The sequence below is a fragment of the Chenopodium album genome, chromosome 23 (assembly GCF_948465745.1).
Source record: "Chenopodium album chromosome 23, dcCheAlbu1.1, whole genome shotgun sequence".
NCBI lineage: Eukaryota > Viridiplantae > Streptophyta > Magnoliopsida > Caryophyllales > Amaranthaceae > Chenopodium > Chenopodium album.
The window spans coordinates 35,194,147-35,216,409 of record NC_137856.1 but is presented as its reverse complement, the minus strand read 5'-3'; the positions used below and the strand labels follow the sequence as shown (position 1 = coordinate 35,216,409).

Genomic DNA, 22,263 nt, shown 5'->3' with positions numbered 1-22,263 from the left:
TAACTTTTTTTTTCCATTTCATTCTCTAACATTAGTCCATCAACCACAACCGTGTCAACCACCACCTTCTACACCGAACAGCCACAACGACCTCGAAAGTCGATGAGAAATGGATGGTGATCGAGGTGGCTCGACAGAAAAAGAATCGGGGGTCAACCGCAGCTCCACGTTAACCGGTTTTGACCTCCAGTTACCGTGGATGGTAATCGGATTTGGGCTCCAGTTACCGCAGTCAACCGGAGGTCAAAACCGGTTACCATGGATGGTAACCGGATTTGGGCTCCGGTTACCACGGTCAACCGGATTTGGGCTCCGGTTACCACGGTCAACCGGAGGTCAAAACCAGATACCGTGGACGGTAACCGGAGGCCAAAACCGGTTACCGGAGCTTAATTAAAAAAATGGGTCAGTTTTCTTCCAAAAAAAAATTAAATATGGTGGCTGGTAACCAGAGGTGAAAACCGGTTAACGGCTGCAGTCAACCGAATTTGGTCGCTGGTTATCTGGAAACCGGTTTTCACCCTTGGTTACCAGCCACCTATTACATAAAAAAAAATGGAAACTATTTACCTCATTTCCACCCATTCCGCTGTTGTAGTCGCCACCACTGCTTGAGCTCGCCGCCAATTGCTTTCCAGTAATTCTCAAATATGTGGTCGTGTGGTAAGAAAGGTGAGTGGTTGGTGTTTGAGGGGAGAAAAAAAAATAAGGCTGAAAAATGAATTTGGGTTTAATAAGGGCTAAATTGTCCGTTTGCTCGAAATGATGGTGGTGGCGATAAATTTGGACAGCGGTATTTAGTATTTCACTATTCGTAGTTGAATTATGAGTATATGTACATGTCCAAAACAGAAAGCATACTAATTATACAAAATTTCCACAAACATCAATTGTTGGGTGAGAAAATTTTGGAATATTCAACCCTCAAATATTAACAAATTGCCGTTCTTTAGGTTCTAGCTTAGACTCTTAGTTGGCAGCTATAGTAATATTGTAGTTTAGTGAAAGTGATTTACTTGTATTAAATAAGTGGAACATGAATACTCTATATTATTATAACTATAATAAAGAAATACTCCATAATAGAAATGGCCGAAGAGAGGGGGAAATAATATAAAGATGTCCTACACCAACGAATTAAACCTTGTGAGCTTGAGTAAGGTTCAAGGCTTCAAGCTCTTAACACTTCCCACGGCTCATGGCGTCAAGTCTTACCATCGTCTTGGAACAAATGTCAAACTACTACGTTTATTGTCCCACGTGTGTTGGTGTGTCTTAGGGCTATTGACATATGCCTAGTGACTAGTGAGTATTTTTTTTTTTTACTAATTTCTTGCCAAATGTGACATACGTGTCATCTTAACTACTCCCTCCGTTTTTAAATACTTACTTCATTTTTCTATGCGCGAAATTTTAGGAGAAATTGGAGAAAGTAATAAAATATGGATGTAGTGGGGTAGTTGAGAAAATAAAAAATTGTAAAAAACAAAAGTAGTGGAAGAATGGGAGGAGAGAGAGTATTATGTTAGGTCCACTAAATGTAAAAAATGAATTAAATATTGTAAAAGTTTTCCAAAAAAGAAAATGGAGCAAGTATTTAAAAACGGCCGGAAAAGGAAAGTGGAGCAAGTATTTAAAAACGGAGGAAGTATACGTTACTTTGACTATGTATGCTACGTGTTTCTTTTTAGAATTTTTTTAGTTGACACGTTTTTCTTTTGAATAATTTAACTTTGTTTTTACTAGGTTGCCCACATGTTTTATCATTCTATGTTCTCTCCTTAATATGTGTGTCTAATTAAACGTGTCAACTAAGGGCCTGTTCACATTTACTTAATTTCAGTTCAGTTCAGCTCAGTTCAGCTTCAATCAGTTCAGTTCAATTCAGTTCATTTCAATGTAGCTCCAATCAGTTCAGTTCAGTTCAATACAGTTCAGCTCCTAATATCCCTCTCTCATAAAATATTCATTTCAGCTCAGTTCAGTTCAGCTCAGCTCTAATCAATTCAGCTCAGTTTAATTCAATTCAACTCAGTTCAGTAAATGTTAACAGATCCTAAATAGAAACGGAGAAAGTAGATAGTATAATGATATCAATTTGAGATTTGAGATAAAGTTATTACGTGAGCCCTTAAATAGTTAAACCCCAATCACTAGCTACAGCGTAACCTTTTTTTTTTTTTTTTTAGAAAAATTTGTCAGAAACAAGCTCATAATGAAAATACGATTTTGTTGCGGAACACCGACTAAATTATACAAATGGCAGTAGTACAATACAACCATGTAAAGGAATGGATTTGTTATTCTTAATTATTGATTTAAGCTAGGCCATGCATGCAAAATCAAAACCAAGAGATTATTGTCTAAATTAAAGTAAAAAATTTGATTGATTAATATGCTTTGTTCATTGTTTATTATTCTATTGAAATGGAAATGTTTAGAATTGTCACAATGTTGCATTGTGAGAAGACAGAATAAAAATGGCCAAGATCCAAGGCCAACAATTATTGAAGAATCCAACTACTTCCTACCAAAATTTTCACAATTCTCCACGAGTTAATGGCACTATAAACTAGATATTATTCCAAGGTTTTTGGCCGATCTAATATTCTGATCAAGATACTGTGCTTCGAGTCGTACTTACGTGACTAGCCTTAACCATAATTATGTTTCGTGACCTATCTTGGCTTACATGCAATCGTGTTTTTTCGTTGTGTCTAGTTACATTTGTTGAAAATTTGTGTTTGAACAAGGGTCACAAAAATAGCAAACAAATTTGATCGGAAAATCTTCGAGGCGTGAACGGGATCACTTTCCCAAAAGTATAATTCCGACCCTATACTACAACCGGGTTTACACGGAAATTTACTAAAGAGATACAACGAAGAACAATTGTAATTACAAGTAGGATAATTACAATTCAATGTATAAAAGTTTTTAGTATTATGATGATGATAAAAATAGAAATTGCAATAATGGTTTTTCAAAGAAAATAAAAATGCTGTATATCTTCTTCAAGTAGTATCATCATATGTTCTGACAACATATATATATTAAAGTGAAACCAAACCAGCGAAAACCAACCATCACGAAGAGTAACTGCTCGTAACTTCTCATACCCAGACCCGCGCCCGATCGGGCCGACCACCGCCCGACCGGGCGGTTATGGGTATCAAAATCTGACGCCTCTCGCGCCCGATCGGGCGGTGAACCTCAAAGTCCAGATTTTAATTTTCGTGAAAATGCTTTCCTTCTCGCGCCCGATCGGGCGAGCACCACCCCGATCGGGCGGCTGATCGGGCACAAGAAATGGCTGTCCTGATCTTCTCTTTACAGAGCTTTCTTCAATAAACAAGGTTTCACTTTAATTGCTTATTTAATTAGATACAACACCTTATCCTAAGTATATAATCAAATAATCATGATATTTGTCCTCAATTCTCAAAATAATTCTACAACATTTTAATTCAAATCTAACTCACGACATAACACGACACATATAGGATGTACCATGTTGTCAAACCATAATAGTAGTATAATTTTCATAATATGTGAAGCAGATTAGGAATAGCTCTTTATCATATCACAATGTTTTTGTAATAGTGAAGGCATAGTTCATTCTCTAAAAAAATGTCCTTGTGTATGTATAATAGTCGTGTCGAATTATTCTTTTACGTGTTACCACGACCCAGCTCAATCAAAGTCCAATTTTAAATCAATATCAAAATTAAAGTTGCATGTTAGCTACGAGTTAGGGCTTGTTCTCATTGACTGAAATGAGCTGAACTGAATTGAAATAAATATTTTATAAAAGAAGGAAATTAGGACCTGAACTGAACTGAACTGAAAATAATCGTATGAGAACAGACCCTTAGATATATATCCTGGTCATTCTCCCTCATATGATGTGTGTTTGATGTAACTGGTTGCCAAATTGATAAGTTATCTTGTTGCTAAACAACTTCTAATTGCCCCAATTTGTTTAAAAAGTTTAGATAAATAATAAATTCTATTCCCAAGCAATTTGCAAATCAAATCAAGGATTACAGAAAGTGACATTACGAATGATTTAAACAACAATTATGGTAATATTCTAGATATTTTCTATAAACAAAGAATAAGAAAAAAATTTATATAGCTTAATTATGTGTTGTAGTGGACTAATCTTAATTTGTTGACCAATAAAAATTAAATTAAAAAACAATGGGTGTTTCAACCCTGCAAGGTAAGATGGATTTAGTTGACATAGAAAAATGATTTATTTTAATAGGAGTATATGGTAATGAGTTCTTCTAGTAAAGTTAGCAAACAAGATTAAGCCCAAATTCAAAGTTTCTTTTACTTGTTACTCCATTAATAGCAGTCTATACTGTTCATTAGTAGACAAAAAGGGCCGGTGATAACTGTCCAGAGTATGAATTTTCAAAAAGAAACCAAATCATGAGAATCATGGGGATGTGCCACTTTTCCAACAACCTTGCATCATTTTGCAATCTCAACAGTGTAATCGTTTTGACATAAAGTGTGAGTAGAAACTGTGTAATCGTTGCAAATAATATGAAACGGAGGTAGTAATTATTATTCTCGGGAGGAGGGCTACCTAATATTGTATATATCATTCTGTATAATAATGCTATTGTCGGAATATTACTAATATGGTACCATATTAGTTGCTTTTAAGTTTTAACAACGATATCAACACCAAAGGTTCCAAGGCAAAAGTAAGTATGAAACTGAGGTTAGAAAGAGCACAGAAGTCGAAAACTTCAATTCAAAGCCATCCCAAAATGTCTCCATCCAATTACACCAACACAGAGAAAAATGAGATAGCATGAAAGTGCAAAAAAAATGAAAACCCACCAAAGTAATCCCCCCAAACCACCCCTCTATAAACACGAGATCGAATCATTTAGCTACTCATATTTGGTATGCAGGGAGCAGCATCAGATTTTTCCTGCTCCTTCCATATCCTCCCAGTTACCCTCAGCTTTAATTCCTTTTTGTCCCCACCGGAAAAGAAAAGTGCCATATTCCGTTGGATGATAAGACCGTCATGGCTATCTCTAACCTTACGGTGACTATCTCGGATGCTACGAGGGGTTCCTTCCCATGTAAGTTTCCTGCCATTTCCCCCAACCTCGAGGCTGTAGCTGTAGTTCTGAGCCTCATTTTCATCGCCCATGAAACGTAGGAATGCCATGTACACTGGAGCATTGTGCAGTTGGAAAGCCTCAAAATGGAGGCAGAAGTATTGCCCCAAATAATTGAAAACCTGACAAAATAACAGACAAGAATACAAATTTCAACGTACGCCCTAATTGGTGCTATGATCAAATGAAGCTATATGTGCCTTTGGTGCCAAGTCCCCATCAACACAAAGATGAAATAAAAGATACAAGTAAATAATAATCATAAAAAGAAGGCAGGAAAAACACAAGCAAATAAGAAAATCTGAAGGAAAATTGAGCAGATATTGGTCCAATTTTGCAATTAAGATATCCTTAAGTGTGACAACTGACAGCGAGTATGACTGTACTAGAAAGATTTTCTTCAAGGATATGGCTTTAAGCACCGATGATACTGTCTGCTGCAATGCTAGTAGCGGAAAAAATTGAATCATACTTTGTAATGGCGCTTACAAAAAATAAAGACAGGCTGAATGGTTAATTAGTGTTTCAAAAATAAAAAAAGAGGAGAATATAAGAATGAGGGTAAGCCAGTAAGCCACTCAGGTAAATGAAAGAAGGCTAAGTGGCCATGACGTTGGAACTAACACGGACAATATGATCGATTACGTCATAGATAAATCACATAATCATTCAAGAAATAAATTAGATTTTGCTCAAAATATACAAGAGAGACTTTTACTAACCGTCAACATCCACGTAGCATTCTCCACTTCCCGGGGATTGGATTTAACATAGCGATGATTGAATGTATTTCCAGAGTGCATGTCCACCTTGTGATCATCCCTAAGATGGGTCACCAAGCGGGGGATATCACCAACTATAGAGCATTCGGATCCTGCATAAGGACAGTTGTATGGTCTAAAATTGCACAATGTCTCATGTTTGAGCTTGCTATAATAAGGAAATATTTCTGGACACCCCAAACTGTAATATCTACAAGGAAGTTCAAGTGACTCTGCCACCTTCTCCAGAGCTAAGCACCTAATATCACCGAGCTCCTGTCTACAAGTTGGGCATCGGTTGTGCACTCTTCCTTTACATGTGGAGCACAATGTATGCCCATTATGGCACTGCATTTACAACCAAAACCCATATCAATCAACTACGCTTAAAATTGTTAATGAAAGGTTTGACATGTTTCACTCAATTGTGAACAATAATTATCCCAGATGTAATTCAAAGTATTTAAGAGCTCTATGTATCAAATTTCATAAAACAAATCAGAAAGAATCCAGCCCCGCACCACCAAACAGTTTGTAACAAGCATGCCTCTCTAAATAAGGATAGTTCTATGAAAACTATAGCCAGGACCTCAATTGCAGAGAAGCCACATATGTATTTATCTAAACATTAAAGGCATTAGACAGTACAAGGTGAGGATACAGAGGCACACACATTGCAAAAAATCGCCCTCTTGTCCTATCTATCGCATTAAAACAAAAAGATGGACTTATAAATAGATGCAGGACCAGCTGCAAGTCATAACATGATCCCACTTCTATACTGATTTAACTCGGTACACATTAGCCAATTATAACAATCTGCATATAAAGGCATGAGAGGTATTAGTTGATAAGTGAAAATATATACTTCTTGAGTCATTAATGTTGCATATTCTAGCATTTAATAGATTATCTATTATTTAGATCGTTTCTTGTTTTTTTTTTTTTTTTTACTACGTAGGGCTACAGTGAGGAATTGCATTCTCTTCTAAAAATGGTTCAGTGTATAGATTTTGCTAAAAGAACAGTGGAAAATGGAAAAGAAAATAATCAAGCAAATGCGAATTATAAGTACTGTACATTCAAAGAATCATTTGATGCACTCAAGTCTCTCCAGATCATAAACATTTAACAGATTAAAAAAGGGCACACCGCACACACAACATGCAGTAAATTCTTAAGCCTGCAATGCATCTCTTTAGCCTACTATTGATCGAAATAGGTTTGTATCCATTCAAAATCTCATGAACATACTTTCCTTCCGTAACTTTCAATACCATATAAAGAGACAGTTTTAAGAGGCATCAAAATCCATAAAAGACACCCGACCCCTACTAGGTAGAGGAGATGCATTTAGTGCATTACCATGAACATTCACATGGGATATCTCAGATTGTCAGGTAGATTGCATAAGCAGTTATTTAGATTGTAATCCCCGTTGAGTTAAAATTTAATGCTTCCAATGCCACTCAGTATAGAAACCAAAATCATGCAAGAGAGTCAAAATGCAATTGGAGGCCACAGTTAGAAAGAAGCAAAACAAACGTAGACAGTAGACTCCTTGACCTATAATACAATCTACGACTCTCAGAGTTAAACTTCTTTAACTTCCGAAATAGTAAGCTCAATTTTCCATAGCTTGCAATTTAACAATCATTTAGCTGTAGGTACTAAAATGCATTAATAATTTCGGGACACTCCAAACTAACATGTGATAACAATCAATTATGGAGCATTAAAGCGAGTTATACACTTATACACAACTAAAAAGATTTGCCTGATTGCCTTACATCAAATATTTGCTAAATCAAACAAGATCAAGCTAAATACAACAATTATTATTGAATCAACCAACAAATCCATAAAAGAGGCTACATAATTGTAGTGGTACTCAAACTTTAATTAATTCACATCATGAATTTTAAGCAACCCACATTACACATTCACACAACGAGATCAAACCCGATAATATTTTTATGCTTTGATTAATTCACATCCACATTCACATCATATCTTTTAAACAACCTACATTACAATAAAATCAATCAAATATTTAAGCTCATCAATCAAATAAAGCCTAGCTAATCCACCAAATTTCAATCACATTTCCTTTAATCATACACAAAAACACCCAATAATTGCACATTTTATATAAAATTAGTACAAATTTCACACCAAAAAACAAAAACCCAATCAAGAAAAGAAAACCTAGTCCAATCAAACCCAATAAATAATAACAACAACCAAAAACCTTTAACAGCTAGTCCGTATACAAATTCATTCCCATTACCGTCATTTATTATCATCTAATAACCCGAACATAATCAAATTACAAACAAACAATCAAGATATAAAAGATAGATTAAAAACCTGATGAATTGGAGGATACATAGAATTGGTACAAACAGGACATTCAAGCAATTCATGAACGCTCGTTGCCGGCGTAATTGCCGTGGGGATCACATTACTCCTTTGTTTGGCGGGAATTTGGTGGTGATGGTGGTTGTTGTTGTGGTGGTTGTTATGGTGGTTATCAAGATGAGAGATCTCTTCTTCCTCCAAACCATCTACTGAAGATACACACTCAATACTATCTATATCCATTTTAATTTAAATCAAATTTAATCAATTTACAATACCCACAAATCGAATTGAAAACCCAATTTTCAGAATCTCAAAATTCGTTGTAATTTGAATTTAATCCTTAACCCAATTTTCTCTCTCTACAAAATTGAACAAACCCTATTCTTCCCTGTTTCTTGCTCAAATTTAGAGAGAGAAATGATAATTCAAACACTAAAAAAATTAAAAAGAGAGAATTAAAGGAGGGAAGATGGATTGATCAATCCCAAAAGAATCAAAATTTAATCTTCCCTCACAATAAAAAGAGAGTTCTTTTCTTCTTCATTCACTCTTTCTCTCTCTAGATTTTTTTTTTCTCTCTAGAATTTCTCTCTCTTGTTTTAGAGAGAGAAATTTAAGGATAATTGTCCATTTTCAAAAATGGGATTTTAACTGTTTATGATCTAACGGACAAAAAAGTTAGCAATTTTTAGAATTTATTTAAGGATTTTTGGAATTTAAAAGAATTAATTAAATTTTTTGAGAATGTGGAGAAGTTGTAGGAAGATGAGTGGATGATGTGCACGTTAATTGTGGGGGCTTTACAATTATAATGTGATGTCGAATTACAACTTTACAAGTTGGAGTATAATTGTGTCACATTGCTTTGCTTTTAGATATCTTAGTAATCTTACCTAAGTTTAGTAGTGTTGGTTTGAGTAGTTGTTTAGCTTGTTTTGGTTTTTTATATGATTGGTTTTATTTGGTTGCTTGCCTTTCACAATTGGCTCCTCTTAACGATTTAAAGTGGGTTACTTTTTGTTGTGGTAAAAAATATAAAATGATTGGAATCTTAAGGAAATTTTGTCAAAAACTACCAATTAAAGTGTGTGTTTTTAAAACAACTACCTATTAAATTTTTTTTTTTAAAGAACTACCATAAAGTTGTAAAAAGTTTAAGTAGCACTACCACTTTAATAATTCCAACTAGAATATTCGGCGTGTAGGTTCTACTTTTTACCTTTACCTCATAAAATCATCATCTAAATTGACTAAATTACTCTTCATAAAGGTAAAAAGTGAGACCCAAATACCGGAGATTTTAGCCAAAATTGTTAAAGTGGTAGTGCTAGTTAAACTTTTTACATCTTTGTGGTAGTTCTTTTTAAAAAAAATTTAATAGGTAGTTGTTTTCAAAACACGTGCTTTAATTGGTAGTTATTGACAAAATTTCCGAATCTTAATCTAATCTTGTTGAGAAAGAAAAGGTGCATTGAATCATGTATTGAACTTAAAGAATTAATCTATCATTGATTTGGTTGTGTCACTTGTGTGTTGTCAACTATGTAATGAGTTACAAATTACCATCATTCATGCATTTGTTATAAATTGGCTCATGATCTAAATTTGTAGAATTGCTGATTTGATCTAAGATGAAGATATTCATGGAATCACAAATGTGTTACTTCTAAATATTGCTACAGTTCACTTAACATTGTCATAAACTACTACGAGTAATTACTTTTGTTTTCGCTTCATTTCTTTCACTCTTCTTTATTTGACTACATCAGTTGTTACCACATAACCACCCGCATAGGTGTCATCCACCAAAAAAAATTTTAAATCATCAATAAACCTTGTATGCGGTAAATAAAAATGATAATAAATTATTTATTTTGAGTAATAAGATACAATCATATTCCATTAATCTTTCTACCCTATTTAATACATTCCGTAAATTTTAGGCTTATTATTAATTTTAATTTGCAATTATATCACTAGTTTAACACATTATTAGTACATACTAGCTTAGGTATGTTAATTTGTTACAAAATTTATATATATGGTTGAAATATACAAGTATCAAATTACTTTTCTCAGATTTTGTCTTTCATCAATTATAGCAAATTGATGTACAAGTAATACTTAGGGTAAAGGCTCATTTAATATTGTAATCCTATGATAAAGAATTTAGATCCGCTATTAATAAGAATCATAATTACTTCACTACTACTCGTAGTAAATATGTGGTTAGTAGCTTATATATCGTAACAAAATTGATACATATAGGTGCTATACTTGGTACCAAATTACTTTTTCTTAGATATTGTCTTTCATCAATTATAGCAATTTGATGTACTAGTACTTAGATTCTTAGAAGAAGGGTTCATCATAAACTTAGCAATCAACCCATTTCGTCATCCACATTAAATATGAGGTAGGTATAACTTAAGTATTTAATTTTCTTCATATCAACAAATCCAAATTACTATATGATGAAAATGGCAGCGACAATTCATCCACAACTACCGGTGGTTGTCTCCATCCATCAACAATAGCAACTATAAATAAGGTCACCAAGTTCAAGTTAATTATAGCACTGCCTTTGTTTAAGCTCAGAATTACCATTTATAATTTATGAAGATTTAACTATATACTTTCAATTCTGTTGACCTTACTATTTTAACTTACTAAAGTACTTGTACTTTTTTGAAAGAATAAAGTATTTGTATTAGGGTCTGTTCACATTTACTGAATTGAGCTGAGCTGAATTGAGCTAAAATGAATATTTTATGAGAGAAGGAAATTAAGAGCTGAACTGAACTGAACTGAAATGAAATGAAATGAAATTAAGCTGAAGTGAACAGGCCTTAATTTCTCAAATCTCCTTCTGTCCGGAAATAATAGTTATGTTATCGTCCTAATATCGAACAAAGAGACTATATATGTGTACATATATGCTAATAAAAGAAACATCAATAGTTGTTGATAATTTACAAATATAGAAAGATTAAGTGCATGATTTAAATGTACAAAATTATATTGTGCCGACCCCTCTATCTACTCCTTTCACCCTCACCACTACCAAACCATTATTATGTTCATTTTTTTTATTAATTTTGGGTTCACGATTATATTTTCATTCTCTGCACCTGTTTTTCTCAGACTTGTATATTTGTCAATAGACTCAACAGTCAACACCCTATTTTATTTTCATTTTTTAATTTAAGGGTGTTGTATAACAATTAACAAATACTAAGTCACAGATTTTTGCCTTTTTGCTCCATATCTTAAAATCTCTCTTTTTTCTTTTCCCTACCATGTGATATAAAGTAGGACGTACAAGATGTAACACTATTCAATGGGAAAAGGATAGTATTTAAAACTATTACCTGCTTGTTTTTCAATTTTCATAATGAGCCTCTTTAGTTTTCTTTGAATACTTGTGTACATTTAGACCTCGTCAGATCATTACCTTAGCAAAGTTTAATCGGATGCCAGGGTGGTAGTTTCGACGGGCTCATCGTTCTGTGTTACTGTAAATGACAATCTGTACTGAAAAGAAAATGAGGTGCAACTCGAGATTGCCTGAAAGGCGAATGCACTGATTAGATCAGGAAGAGGAACAGATCGTATATTTACAGCCATTGGCAAGGGAGGCAAGATCATAGTTGCAGAACAAATCCATTTTCTCGGTAAAGGGCGAGGGGAATGCAAATTTCCAGCTAAATGATACAAATACACATGTTCCTTTCTTTTCAACCCCTTTGCTCCCTCGACCCTGTTATCTTCTAAATGATTACTCTTATTTTGTACTTTATGGATACTGTACAGTGATGAAACTACAATGGGATCCCTTGGCCCGAAAGCTTTACATACTAGCAACAACAGAAGGGAGGTCTGTTTCAGCTTCGGCTTCTCCTTCAGAACTTTCAGCCTCTTTCGGTTTTTGTTGTGAAAGATAACGGTCTAGGGCTCCTTTCCCATAAAGAATTCTACCTCCACGCCCTTTTCCCTCTAACCCTATTGCTTCCTCATCAACAATGACAGCATCAATGATATCATCACCCGTTCTTGTATCAGGAATCTGCATGACATACATCACAAATATTCACAAAAAAGAAATCACATAAAGATTATACCCCAATTGTATATACAAGATACTAATGACAGCATCAACATAGCATTTTGAACTTTTAGTCTCAACAAGAAAAATAGAGATGAAGAGGCTATGTTACCTCATACATGGAATCCATGAGGATATTCTCCAGTATGGCCCTCAAACCCCGAGCTCCAGTATTCTTACTTACTGCCTTTTTTGCAATTAATCTCAATGCTTCGTCTGTGAAATGCAATTTCACCTGAGAGAAAGAGGGAAAGAAATTAAGACTAACCTCAAAGGCTCACACAGTCACACCCCTTATTCAGATTTGACAGTGGAATTATCCAAAGACCATATTGATCTGAAATTAATGTAGAAAAGGGGTTTTGGAGGAAGCACTTACTCCATTCATTTGAAACATCTTTTTATACTGCTTCCCAAGAGCATTCTTTGGCTCCAACAAAACCTATAGAACAAGAATTACATCAATTAAAAATTGATAGTCAAAAAAATTGGAACCCAAAATAAATCCAATTATCTTCTCAGCACAAAAAGTTTCCCTTTCGAATCGCAGAAGAACTAAGCCCCATGACTTTCAGAACTTTCAGGAGAATCATATACAGGTATATTCAGCGTCTTGTTACCAATGTAAAAAAAAATCTCGCCCTTTTTTATACGTTAAATTGTCCCTTCCTAAGACTAACATTTCTCAATTAGAGAAAACTTTCGAAAATTAGGTTGCTCATTATAAATATTTGTTCTATGCTATCCCCAGGATTTAACACTGATGATTGATAGAAATGATATTACATTGTGTATAAGATCACAATAGAAAATTACATCATACTGAGGGAAAGTATTACCTCAACAAGTTGATCTTCAGTAAGGGCTGACAAATTAACAAGGACTGGAAATCTTCCAACAAATTCAGGTATCAAACCATAAGCTATGAGATCGCTACTTTCTACCTGAAAAGGTATACAGTACACAACAAAAAATTGTAAGCATAGCTTCTGAGTATGAATTTAGAATACCAGTAAGAATCTGCAATAAAAAGATATCTTCCAGTTATTCTAAGTGCAAACATACATTATCCAATAAAGATGAAGCTATAACAGCACTTGTGGGACCACTTGTTCTCATATTGGCCCGTACAGGAGCACCAAAACCAATAGATGAATCATGGCGCCTGGGATAAAATACAATAATTTCTTCAGCTACTTCATTTTCGAAATGGTTTTCTCCAAGTCAATACTCACAGAGGAAACAAATTGATGATAAAAGTAGAGAAAGAAAATTAAACCTTTCTGAGATGGTTTTCTCCAAGTCGATAAAAGCGCCCCCACAAATGAAAAGAATATCCTTTGTATCTATCTGCCAAACAAGACATCAAAAGCCAACCATTGAGAACATTTGTTACGCTAGCCAACAAAACCATGGTCTAGACTTGACAAAATACATATTCATTTAAGTTATGAATCCTTGTACCCATGTCAAAATACACTATGATACCTGGATATTGTCACCCCGGGGATGCTTCCGAGCTCCTTTCTCAGGAACATTGACAATCTGGTGATAATTATTAAAGATCAGTAAGCTTACTTTGTCTAACTAACAATAGCAATTGAACAAAGTGAGAACAACAAAGCTCAAAACAAAAGATGTGAGCTAAGGCTTGCCAAAGTCCTAACTGTACTAATGCAAAACAAGTACTACATTGCAATAGATTAATCTAAGGAAGGGCATTATTGGTAGTTTAGTAGTATTAGGTTAGAACCTTTAGCCTTAGAATAAATAGAGAGGGAAGGGAAGGAGATAGGTAGGCAGAATTTTGGAGTGATTCCTTAGGAGAGTTGAGACCTAAAGTCACTATTGGAGCTTTGTAGGCTAAACCTACTACTATCGCTTGTAAGAAACCATTAATTTGTTGAATCAAATGTTTGAGCTTTCTCCTTCATTGTACTGTTATTAGCGTGAGTAATATCAGTTCATTACATATATCATAAAGAATAAAAGTATTTACAGTTGGCAAAAGTTTCTTTATGACTTTATGCACTAAGAAGCATGAGGAAACACCATATTCCACTGAATATACCTCAGGCAATGCCAACAAAAGAATTGAACAAAGACTTGGCATATATGCTCCTATATACGTAGCATTATTTTCTGAAAAAATATCCTCAACCATGCAAACCCTTTTCTCTCTTTTACCCTTTTAATATACTCTGCTGCTGAGACTTGACAATCCTATAAATATAATGCAAAAGCTAATTCCTTAATACCAATATGGGTAATATGATACCAAAAAACACTAAAGAGACATCATCTACTCATGAGAGCTTAAATAACCAACTCTACCTAGTTTATCTTCCAATATAACATAATCACTCAGTAAGCAGCATCAATCACCCAGAAAAAAAAAGGGTATAATATTTAAGCTCCCACTATATACTAAACAAAATGAAATATTTCTAGAAGATGCAAACAATATGTTACAAATTTATGTCAACTTGTCAGAAAGCAAAGGTTTACTTACTGTTCCTTCCAGCATTTTCAATAATGCCTGCTGAACACCCTCTCCTGATACATCTCTACTAATATTAAGGCTCTCAGCCTGCAATTTGACAAACTCAATCAATTGGGTGTTTCAAAAAATAAAAAAATTCAAACCTACTAAACCAGCAGAAATAATTTTTTCTTTTTTTAAAAAAAAAAAAAACAACCTTTTTGGTAATTTTGTCGACTTCATCAATGTACACAATGCCTTGTTGTGCAGCTGCCACATTATAATCAGCCACCTGGAACAACAAAAAAACAATAGAATATATAGCCTCTGGTTGCAGATGTAAATCATCAATTCAGACATTAAAATTTTTTGGTTTAACCAAAATAAAGCTATCCAAAACTTAGAATCCCAACCTTGATAATACTAAATCCAAAGAGTGTGTGAGTCTGTGAGAGTAATCTCATTTTATGGGTCAAATATAGTGAGAAAGGGTCTACAAGCATCTTCCGTGGATAGCTTGTCTCATTACGAGAAAATAGTGAATAATGCAGGATAAATTTTGTTCAGTCCGTCCACTGCTTGCATTTTTCTTATTTAGTCTGTGCTAATTATTTCTCAAAAATATGAAATTTAACTATCTTGAGGCATTCAAATCACAAAGTGGCAAGTATTCTTTCACAGGATACAAATTTTATTCAGCCACAAGATCTTTCAAAATTCAAATGCATAAGTATATCCATTATTAAACAAAAGAAAAACATGGGTTAATGATGAATTTTAATGTTCATCAAACTTAATTGAGAAGGAGCTAGCTGAAAAGCACGCCACAGAATAAATATTCCTAAAACAATTTAGGAGTTACCATGAGAAGCTTGTATAAAATTGACTCTACATCTTCTCCAACATATCCTGCCTGCAGGTACGAAAAGAGCACATAAACATCAGCCAACAGCCAAATCACAACAATATATACAATCCAGGCTGCCACTTAGCCAGTAATCATTCTCTTGAGACACCACACAAGTTAAGCACATGAATGCAGGGTAAAAATAAATACTTTCTCCAGTTTGTTTTAGTTGCTACACTTTCCTATCTTGGACATTGTTAATTAGTTGCAATACTTTCCATTTTTTACATTTTTTTCTCTCTATCTCTCTCCTACCCACATGGGTCCCTCTTATTTTCACGGTCTCCTAGACAATTTTTTTGCCTAACACTATGGTTTTGCCTTACACTACTGAATGAGACAGCATGTAATCCCAAAACAAATGTTTTACAAGATAAACCTCACATCTGCAGAAAAGGTAGATGTAAAAGAGTGGTGCCTCAAGAAAATGAAAAGGGGAGATTTAATGTTCAATATTTAATAACAAGGGACATTTTATAATTTAAATACATATGAATTTCATAACAATCTTAATTTATATATAATGGACCTCAAATTTTAAGTAGTCAAAAAGAGGATTTCGAAAGAAAGATGTCTTTGAACCACTGAATAACATGATTCCTCACTTACCTGAGTCAATGTGGTTGCATCTGCAATTACAAAGGGTACATTCACCAGCCTCGCCAATGTTTTTGCAAGTAATGTCTTCCCTGTCCTTGAGAAAGCATTACAAGAATGAGACGAAGAATGTAAATAGATTAACTTAGAGAAAAAAAAAAAAAAAAAAAAAAAAAAAAAAAAAAAAAAAAGAGAAATCCAACCTCCTAATACAAAACCTAAAACAAAGGTATGAGCCGTAAAACCAAGAAAACAAAAAGAGATTCAGCTCCAAACTCTTTCTCAATTTTTCACCCTTCCCTATTCTGTTCACATATGACTACCACCATTAAATTGGAACATCCGGATGCCTACTACATTCCTACTAAGGTGCCCAACCTATAGTTTCTTGCTCTTAAAATCATTGAATAAACCCCCAATATCTTTCTTACCATTTACTCAATACAATATCTAGGATTTCACATCAAATGAGACATTCTCATCTTCATTACTATTGTGTTAAATTCTAATAGGCCAACAGCCTTGATGGCTTGTAGAATGTCCCCTTTGCATCGACACCATGAAAAAGGAAGAATAATGTATCCATCGCTATTCCTTGAAAGAACAGCCCTAGGCATTATCTTTGGTATAGCATCAATTTTGAGTTCCAGGTTCCCCTAAATTCATGATCCAAGCAGTCTATTATAGTTATAATCAATAAAAATACATTGATTCTAAGGGTATTTCTCCAAAACTCAAATCTCCAAATTGTCATTGATGTCTCTTGACTCTGCTCCACCCACTTTCAATAAAATCATATTACATGCAAGAAGCACGCCATGGCACTTCACCTTTGATTATCTTGGGAGCTAATCTACAACTGAGGCGCAAATCGAAATCAATCCCTCTAAGAGGTTCAACGTTCTATAGGATGGCTAAACACCCCCATATGTATATTGAATGCATGTAATATATGCTATAGGTATTTCCTTTGCCTCTAACTCCTCTACTTTATGGGTCAATAAATAGAAAAGAACACGGTTGATCTCTCTGCATAATACATATCCAGACTTCTTGGAAAATGTATGGCCTCTATCATATGTCCCCTGGTCTTAAAACCTTGAATGACAGACTTTATAAACTGATAGCTATACAGCATTAACCCGTTAAGTGCCTCCTTGTATACATAACTTGAGTATGGCATTGCAAGCAATTATTACAGAATTACAACATTGGAAACAAAAGTCTACAATTCTTCTCTCTTTAGAAAAGGATGGGAAGGAGTGAAAGACAACATCATCAGAGCCTTAATCCCAATAGAGGGGGTCAGCTACATCAACTTTTTATTCCAATGGTCATCAATATAAATCCTATCCCTCTGTTCCCTTCTATCACATGCTATATGCTCATGTAAACCAATTTTTTCAAATCAGTCTTAACTTTTTCTATCCAAAAACGATGAAAAGATGCTTAATTAGATTACATCAACATTTTTAGCTTGTTTCCAGCAAGTACAGCATAAAGAAAATACAAGGAACAGAGACAAAGGCACACTGCAAACTGCAGAATTGAAAGGCAGTGGAGTGGATAGAATTATCAATAAGAATAACTGAGATCCTGCTGAAGAAAAGTAATCAAGGGTGACAACAGATTACCTGACCCTGTAGGCCCCATTACTAGAATGTTGCTTTTTTCAAGTTCCACAACTTCATCAGTGGGATCTGATTTTCCACTAGCTGACTCCACTGATTGCCTAGCTTTCCACAAACCATAAGCAATTAGTTAAATTTAGCAAGATATTCATACACAATAAATTGTGTTACATATTATATTCAAATTACAACATAACATAGCAATTACAAGCAGAGGCGGTGAAAGCTTGGGACAATAAGTACTTGAAGGCTTTGTCAAACTCAAGACATCAGGGTATATTACCACAGTTTAAACATGTAGATACCTAAATCCCCTATGAATAAAAATAAAAATTAAAAAAAAAAAAAAAAAAAAAAAAAACTTCTCCGTTCTGTTAGTGCACAACATGTTAAGTATAAGAGTGTCAAACCTCTAGCATTATCTCAAAATCTGAATCTAATAGTCAATTCATTGTCCTTATAAGAGCAATGAAAGCCATACTAGAATTTGATTCAACTTCAGACATTATAATGAATATCACATAATATGTTCCACATCCAACAATTAAGCGTGCAAGACAGTTCATTCTGATTGTATCCCTATATAAGTAAATGGTTCATCTTCCATAAATAACAACAGATACATGCAACAGAATCACCAACCTTTGCAAGGCCTCATAATATATCCTCTTGTAGTGGTTGTAAACAGCAACAGAGAGCACCTAAAAGCAAAGAGAGTGCCAGAATTTCAGCTCAAATTCGCGCATAACAGGAAACCAATAGTCAAAAGAAAAAGTAATGTGGCAAAAACATATACTCCCAGCATAACAAGAAGTTGGATAAAACTGAAAAGGTATCCACAATCAACAGGACACCAGCTATTTATAACTCAAAAATGAACTAGCAATAAGCATATGATCTTAATTATCCAAAAATCCACTAAATGAATGCATACACAACACTTATCCAAATGATCATACAAAATTACAATTCATTCTTCCAAACTCAATATCAATAACATAATGCAGTAATTGAAACACACCAATACTAATCATAGTCACAATTATAGCAACTTCAATAACAATCATAAATCACATTGATGCTACCAAGTGTACTCTCATGCTACTTATAAAGCAAAATTCAACTCAATTTCAAAGTTACAAACTAAAATGGCATAAAAGGAGTATACCTTCTTAGCTTTCTCTTGTCCAATCACAAACTTATCAAGTCCTTTGCAAATTTCCTTAGGAGTAGGAAATCCACTCCCCAAATTAGACCCACCCCAACACCCATCCTTTGAATTGGATCCAAACCCATCACCCCCACTCGAACCGGCATTCGAACCACCACCATTTCCACCACCTCCACCTCCTCCTCCTCCTCCTCCACCTCCTCCCGCGCCTCGAGCCCGAACAACAACCCCATCATTAGGAGGCTGCCACACCTCCGGAGGATCCCCAGAACTCCTCATAACATTAGAATCAGAACCCAATTTCCTCTTATGATTATCAAATCCCACAAATTTACTACCTCTATCCATGAATTCACCTCTCAGTGAAACAGGCTTGAATGACATGAAATGATAAGGTGTGTTTATAAAGTTATCTTCTGGTTTACTAGCTTTGTAACCAGTGTTAGAGCTTGCCATACGACCCATATGCATCTTATTCATCACAAAGTATCTGAATTGATAAGCTGTTAAGATTGCTGTTTCTTTTGTTGATTTCGATCTAAGAGCTGCTGCTGCCATGGCGGATTTTCGATTGAAACAATAATCAAAGAAAACAGGGGAGATGATAATTGAGAAATTCGAAGAAAATTTCAGGAAATTAAGACATGGGTTTTATAGATTTGAGGATGAATCGAAATGAGTTGGTCTTGTTTTTCGCAGAAATCAATGAAAAACGCAGATTATTTTAAGAGAGAGAAAGAGATAAATAGGGAGAAATTGAAACTGTAAATAGATGTGGAATTGAGATGGGTAGTTATAAGATTTTTTATTTTAATTTTTATTTTATGAGGAAATCAAAAAACTGTAAAATTGTGAAGAAAAAATGATGATTTTAGAGGGTAGATATATGATTATGTGCACACAAAGAAGATGAAGACAGAAAACAAACAAAGTATTTTCTCTCTCCTCCTTAATCTGATTAATCACTCTAGAATATCTTCATTTTAATTTTATTTTATTTCATTTTAATTTTATTTTATTTCATTTTTTTGGTTTCAAAAAAAAAATATCATTTTTATTTTATTTTTTTAGTAAAGTAGTGGGTTGATACTATGTCGTTTGGTGGGGATTAAGAGAATTCAGGAATCTTGCCTTTGCTTTCTTGACAAAATTAGCAATATGGCATATGGTAATTGGCAAATGTGGATATTTGGTTGAAGGAATTCTTAGTTTTACTAATCTTGGTTGTCGAAAAGAATTTGTGGAATTAAAATGGAGCAAACGTATGTAAATCTTATATGGATTACTCGTATGAAGTTTCACGTATTTGCTTTTTCGAATTGAATATAAATTGTTAATCGACTGAATGTTACTTCTACACGGGAAGCTAGTTGAATACGAATAATATGAACCTTTTTCAATTTACAATATTATTTACAAACTAAACTTGGTTTAATGGTAAAGATTGCACCTTCTAACCTTGAGGTTGGGAGGTTCAATCCCCATTAGAGACACTTTGAGGGTGGAAATCTTTTACCCTTCGTTCCCCCTCACTCCCAAAGTGCCGGACCCGCAAATACCTTACCTTAAAAAGTAAATAAATTACAATATTATTTTCATTCATATTTTATTAACTTGAATTTTCATAGTGACCAATCATCAAATCATGAGATATATAATACTTTGTATTTCATTTTAATATATTAGTGGAAATCTGATGATGTTATTTCTTTCTTTGGTGATGAGAGCTAACATTTGTGCTACAGATAATGTAAGGAGTCACGGTGGCACATCGACTCTCAAAATGGGTGGTAATATAAGCATATAACCTCCTTTCAAATATTGAAAAAATAAGCCTTCTTCATCTTTTAAAAATAATAAAAAATAATAGTAGATCGAAATCAAATAATTTCAGTTTAGTACATTTTCCTACGATGAACTAAATTATATTGCTTATCATAAGTCTTTACATTTATATAAAAACTATAAAAAGTTCTAGTATTGAATGATTGTCAACATTATGTAATCTTTTTTTCATTTCCAAAATATACGGAGTATATGAACATTGTCAATATATGTATAGTATTCCCTCCGTCCCTAAATTACATTCCTCCTTTCTATTTTTGGTATTCTAAAATTACATTCCGCCTTTCTATTTTTGGTAAGTTTTTTTAAGTAAATCAACTCTCTTTTTCTGTTTTATATTTAATGTTTTCTCACTCATCCTTACCTAATCTCACTCATAATCCTTGTGCCAAATTACAATGAATATGATTGGTTAAATTTTTTTAATTGGGAGCATGTGACTGGTCCTTTTTTTTTGCAAAGGATTGATGACTTGTCATAAGTAATAACTAATCTATTTTTGTATTTTCCATTGCATTATCTAATTATTGTTATTTGTCTTATTCTTCCCTCCTTAATTCCCGTGTAAATTTCCAAAGAGGAATATAATTTAGGGACGGAGTGAGTACTTTTGTGTATGTTTATATGCACTCTTTGTAATTTATTTATAGCATTAAAAATTGAAGTGCACAACGTACAAAATAATCTGAAAGGGAATAAAAATGCACCGGTATATGTATATTACTATATTAAAAAGACCAGATCCCAAAAAAAATGATTAACAATGCGTAAATACAGTAGAAACGTATTAGATTAGCTAAGTAGCTTGTATTTAAGTATTTTACTTGATTGGATTGGTTATTGAGAGAATAACGTATAGGATTTTAATTTGACTCTTTGTTGTTGTTTTTTTTTATTTTTATTTTTTTGGTGATAATAATTAAAAAAAAAAGAATAAAAGTTTAATCCGCCTAATTCATGTGCATGGTGACATGGTCCATAATTGTGATAGCTTAATAGGTGTATAACTGTATAATGTGATACATGTGCAAGAACAAAGAAAAAGGATAAACTAATCTAAATTATCTTTAAGTTAAGCCAGGTGAAGGAAACCGAGCCCAACTCGGAAACTAATTTTATTTTTTAATTAAAAAAAGAATATATTTAAAAAATAATTCATCAAAATTCATAATATCATCATACATATCACATACTGCGTAATATTAACATATTACACCCAATCATATTTCATCAAAATAAAAATAACTCCG

The 22,263-nt window shown here is 33.8% G+C and overlaps 2 protein-coding genes across 2 annotated transcripts; both read right to left on the bottom strand.

Annotated features, from left to right (window-relative positions):
* Positions 1 to 4,708: 4,708 nt before the first annotated feature.
* Positions 4,709 to 8,949, bottom strand: LOC145606854 (E3 ubiquitin-protein ligase SINAT5-like). Its single transcript, XM_081662696.1, has 3 exons — positions 8,282 to 8,949; positions 5,873 to 6,259; positions 4,709 to 5,272 (listed from the first exon to the last, which is right to left on the bottom strand). Exons 1-3 carry the CDS (start codon positions 8,513 to 8,515, stop codon positions 4,910 to 4,912), a joined length of 984 nt encoding a protein of 327 aa, XP_081518822.1. The 5' UTR covers positions 8,516 to 8,949; the 3' UTR covers positions 4,709 to 4,909.
* A 2,913-nt stretch (positions 8,950 to 11,862) lies between these two features.
* LOC145607853 (CLP protease regulatory subunit CLPX1, mitochondrial-like) lies at positions 11,863 to 20,125 on the bottom strand. Its single transcript, XM_081663448.1, has 14 exons — positions 19,166 to 20,125; positions 18,640 to 18,698; positions 18,001 to 18,098; positions 16,379 to 16,458; positions 15,725 to 15,775; positions 15,080 to 15,154; positions 14,893 to 14,970; positions 13,869 to 13,925; positions 13,660 to 13,730; positions 13,446 to 13,545; positions 13,220 to 13,324; positions 12,760 to 12,822; positions 12,493 to 12,615; positions 11,863 to 12,341 (listed from the first exon to the last, which is right to left on the bottom strand). The coding sequence occupies exons 1-14, from the start codon at positions 19,724 to 19,726 to the stop codon at positions 12,126 to 12,128; spliced, it is 1,737 nt and encodes a 578-aa protein (XP_081519574.1). The 5' UTR covers positions 19,727 to 20,125; the 3' UTR covers positions 11,863 to 12,125.
* Between the last annotated feature and the right edge of the window lie 2,138 nt (positions 20,126 to 22,263).

Excerpts from the sequence above, each read along its gene's own strand:
- LOC145607853 (XM_081663448.1), bottom strand. The coding sequence starts at position 19,726 with ATGGCAGCAGCAGCTCTTAGATCGAAATCAACAAAAGAAACAGCAATC. Across the intron at positions 18,099-18,639 it reads TATTATGAGGCCTTGCAAAG|GCAATCAGTGGAGTCAGCTA; the intron begins GTTGGTGATTCT and ends GTGGAAAGCTAG. Across the intron at positions 16,459-18,000 it reads AATGGGGCCTACAGGGTCAG|GGAAGACATTACTTGCAAAA; the intron begins GTAATCTGTTGT and ends TCTCAAGGACAG.
- LOC145606854 (XM_081662696.1), bottom strand. The coding sequence starts at position 8,515 with ATGGATATAGATAGTATTGAGTGTGTATCTTCAGTAGATGGTTTGGAG. Across the intron at positions 6,260-8,281 it reads TGTATCCTCCAATTCATCAG|TGCCATAATGGGCATACATT; the intron begins GTTTTTAATCTA and ends TTGTAAATGCAG. Across the intron at positions 5,273-5,872 it reads ATGCTACGTGGATGTTGACG|GTTTTCAATTATTTGGGGCA; the intron begins GTTAGTAAAAGT and ends TTATTTTGTCAG.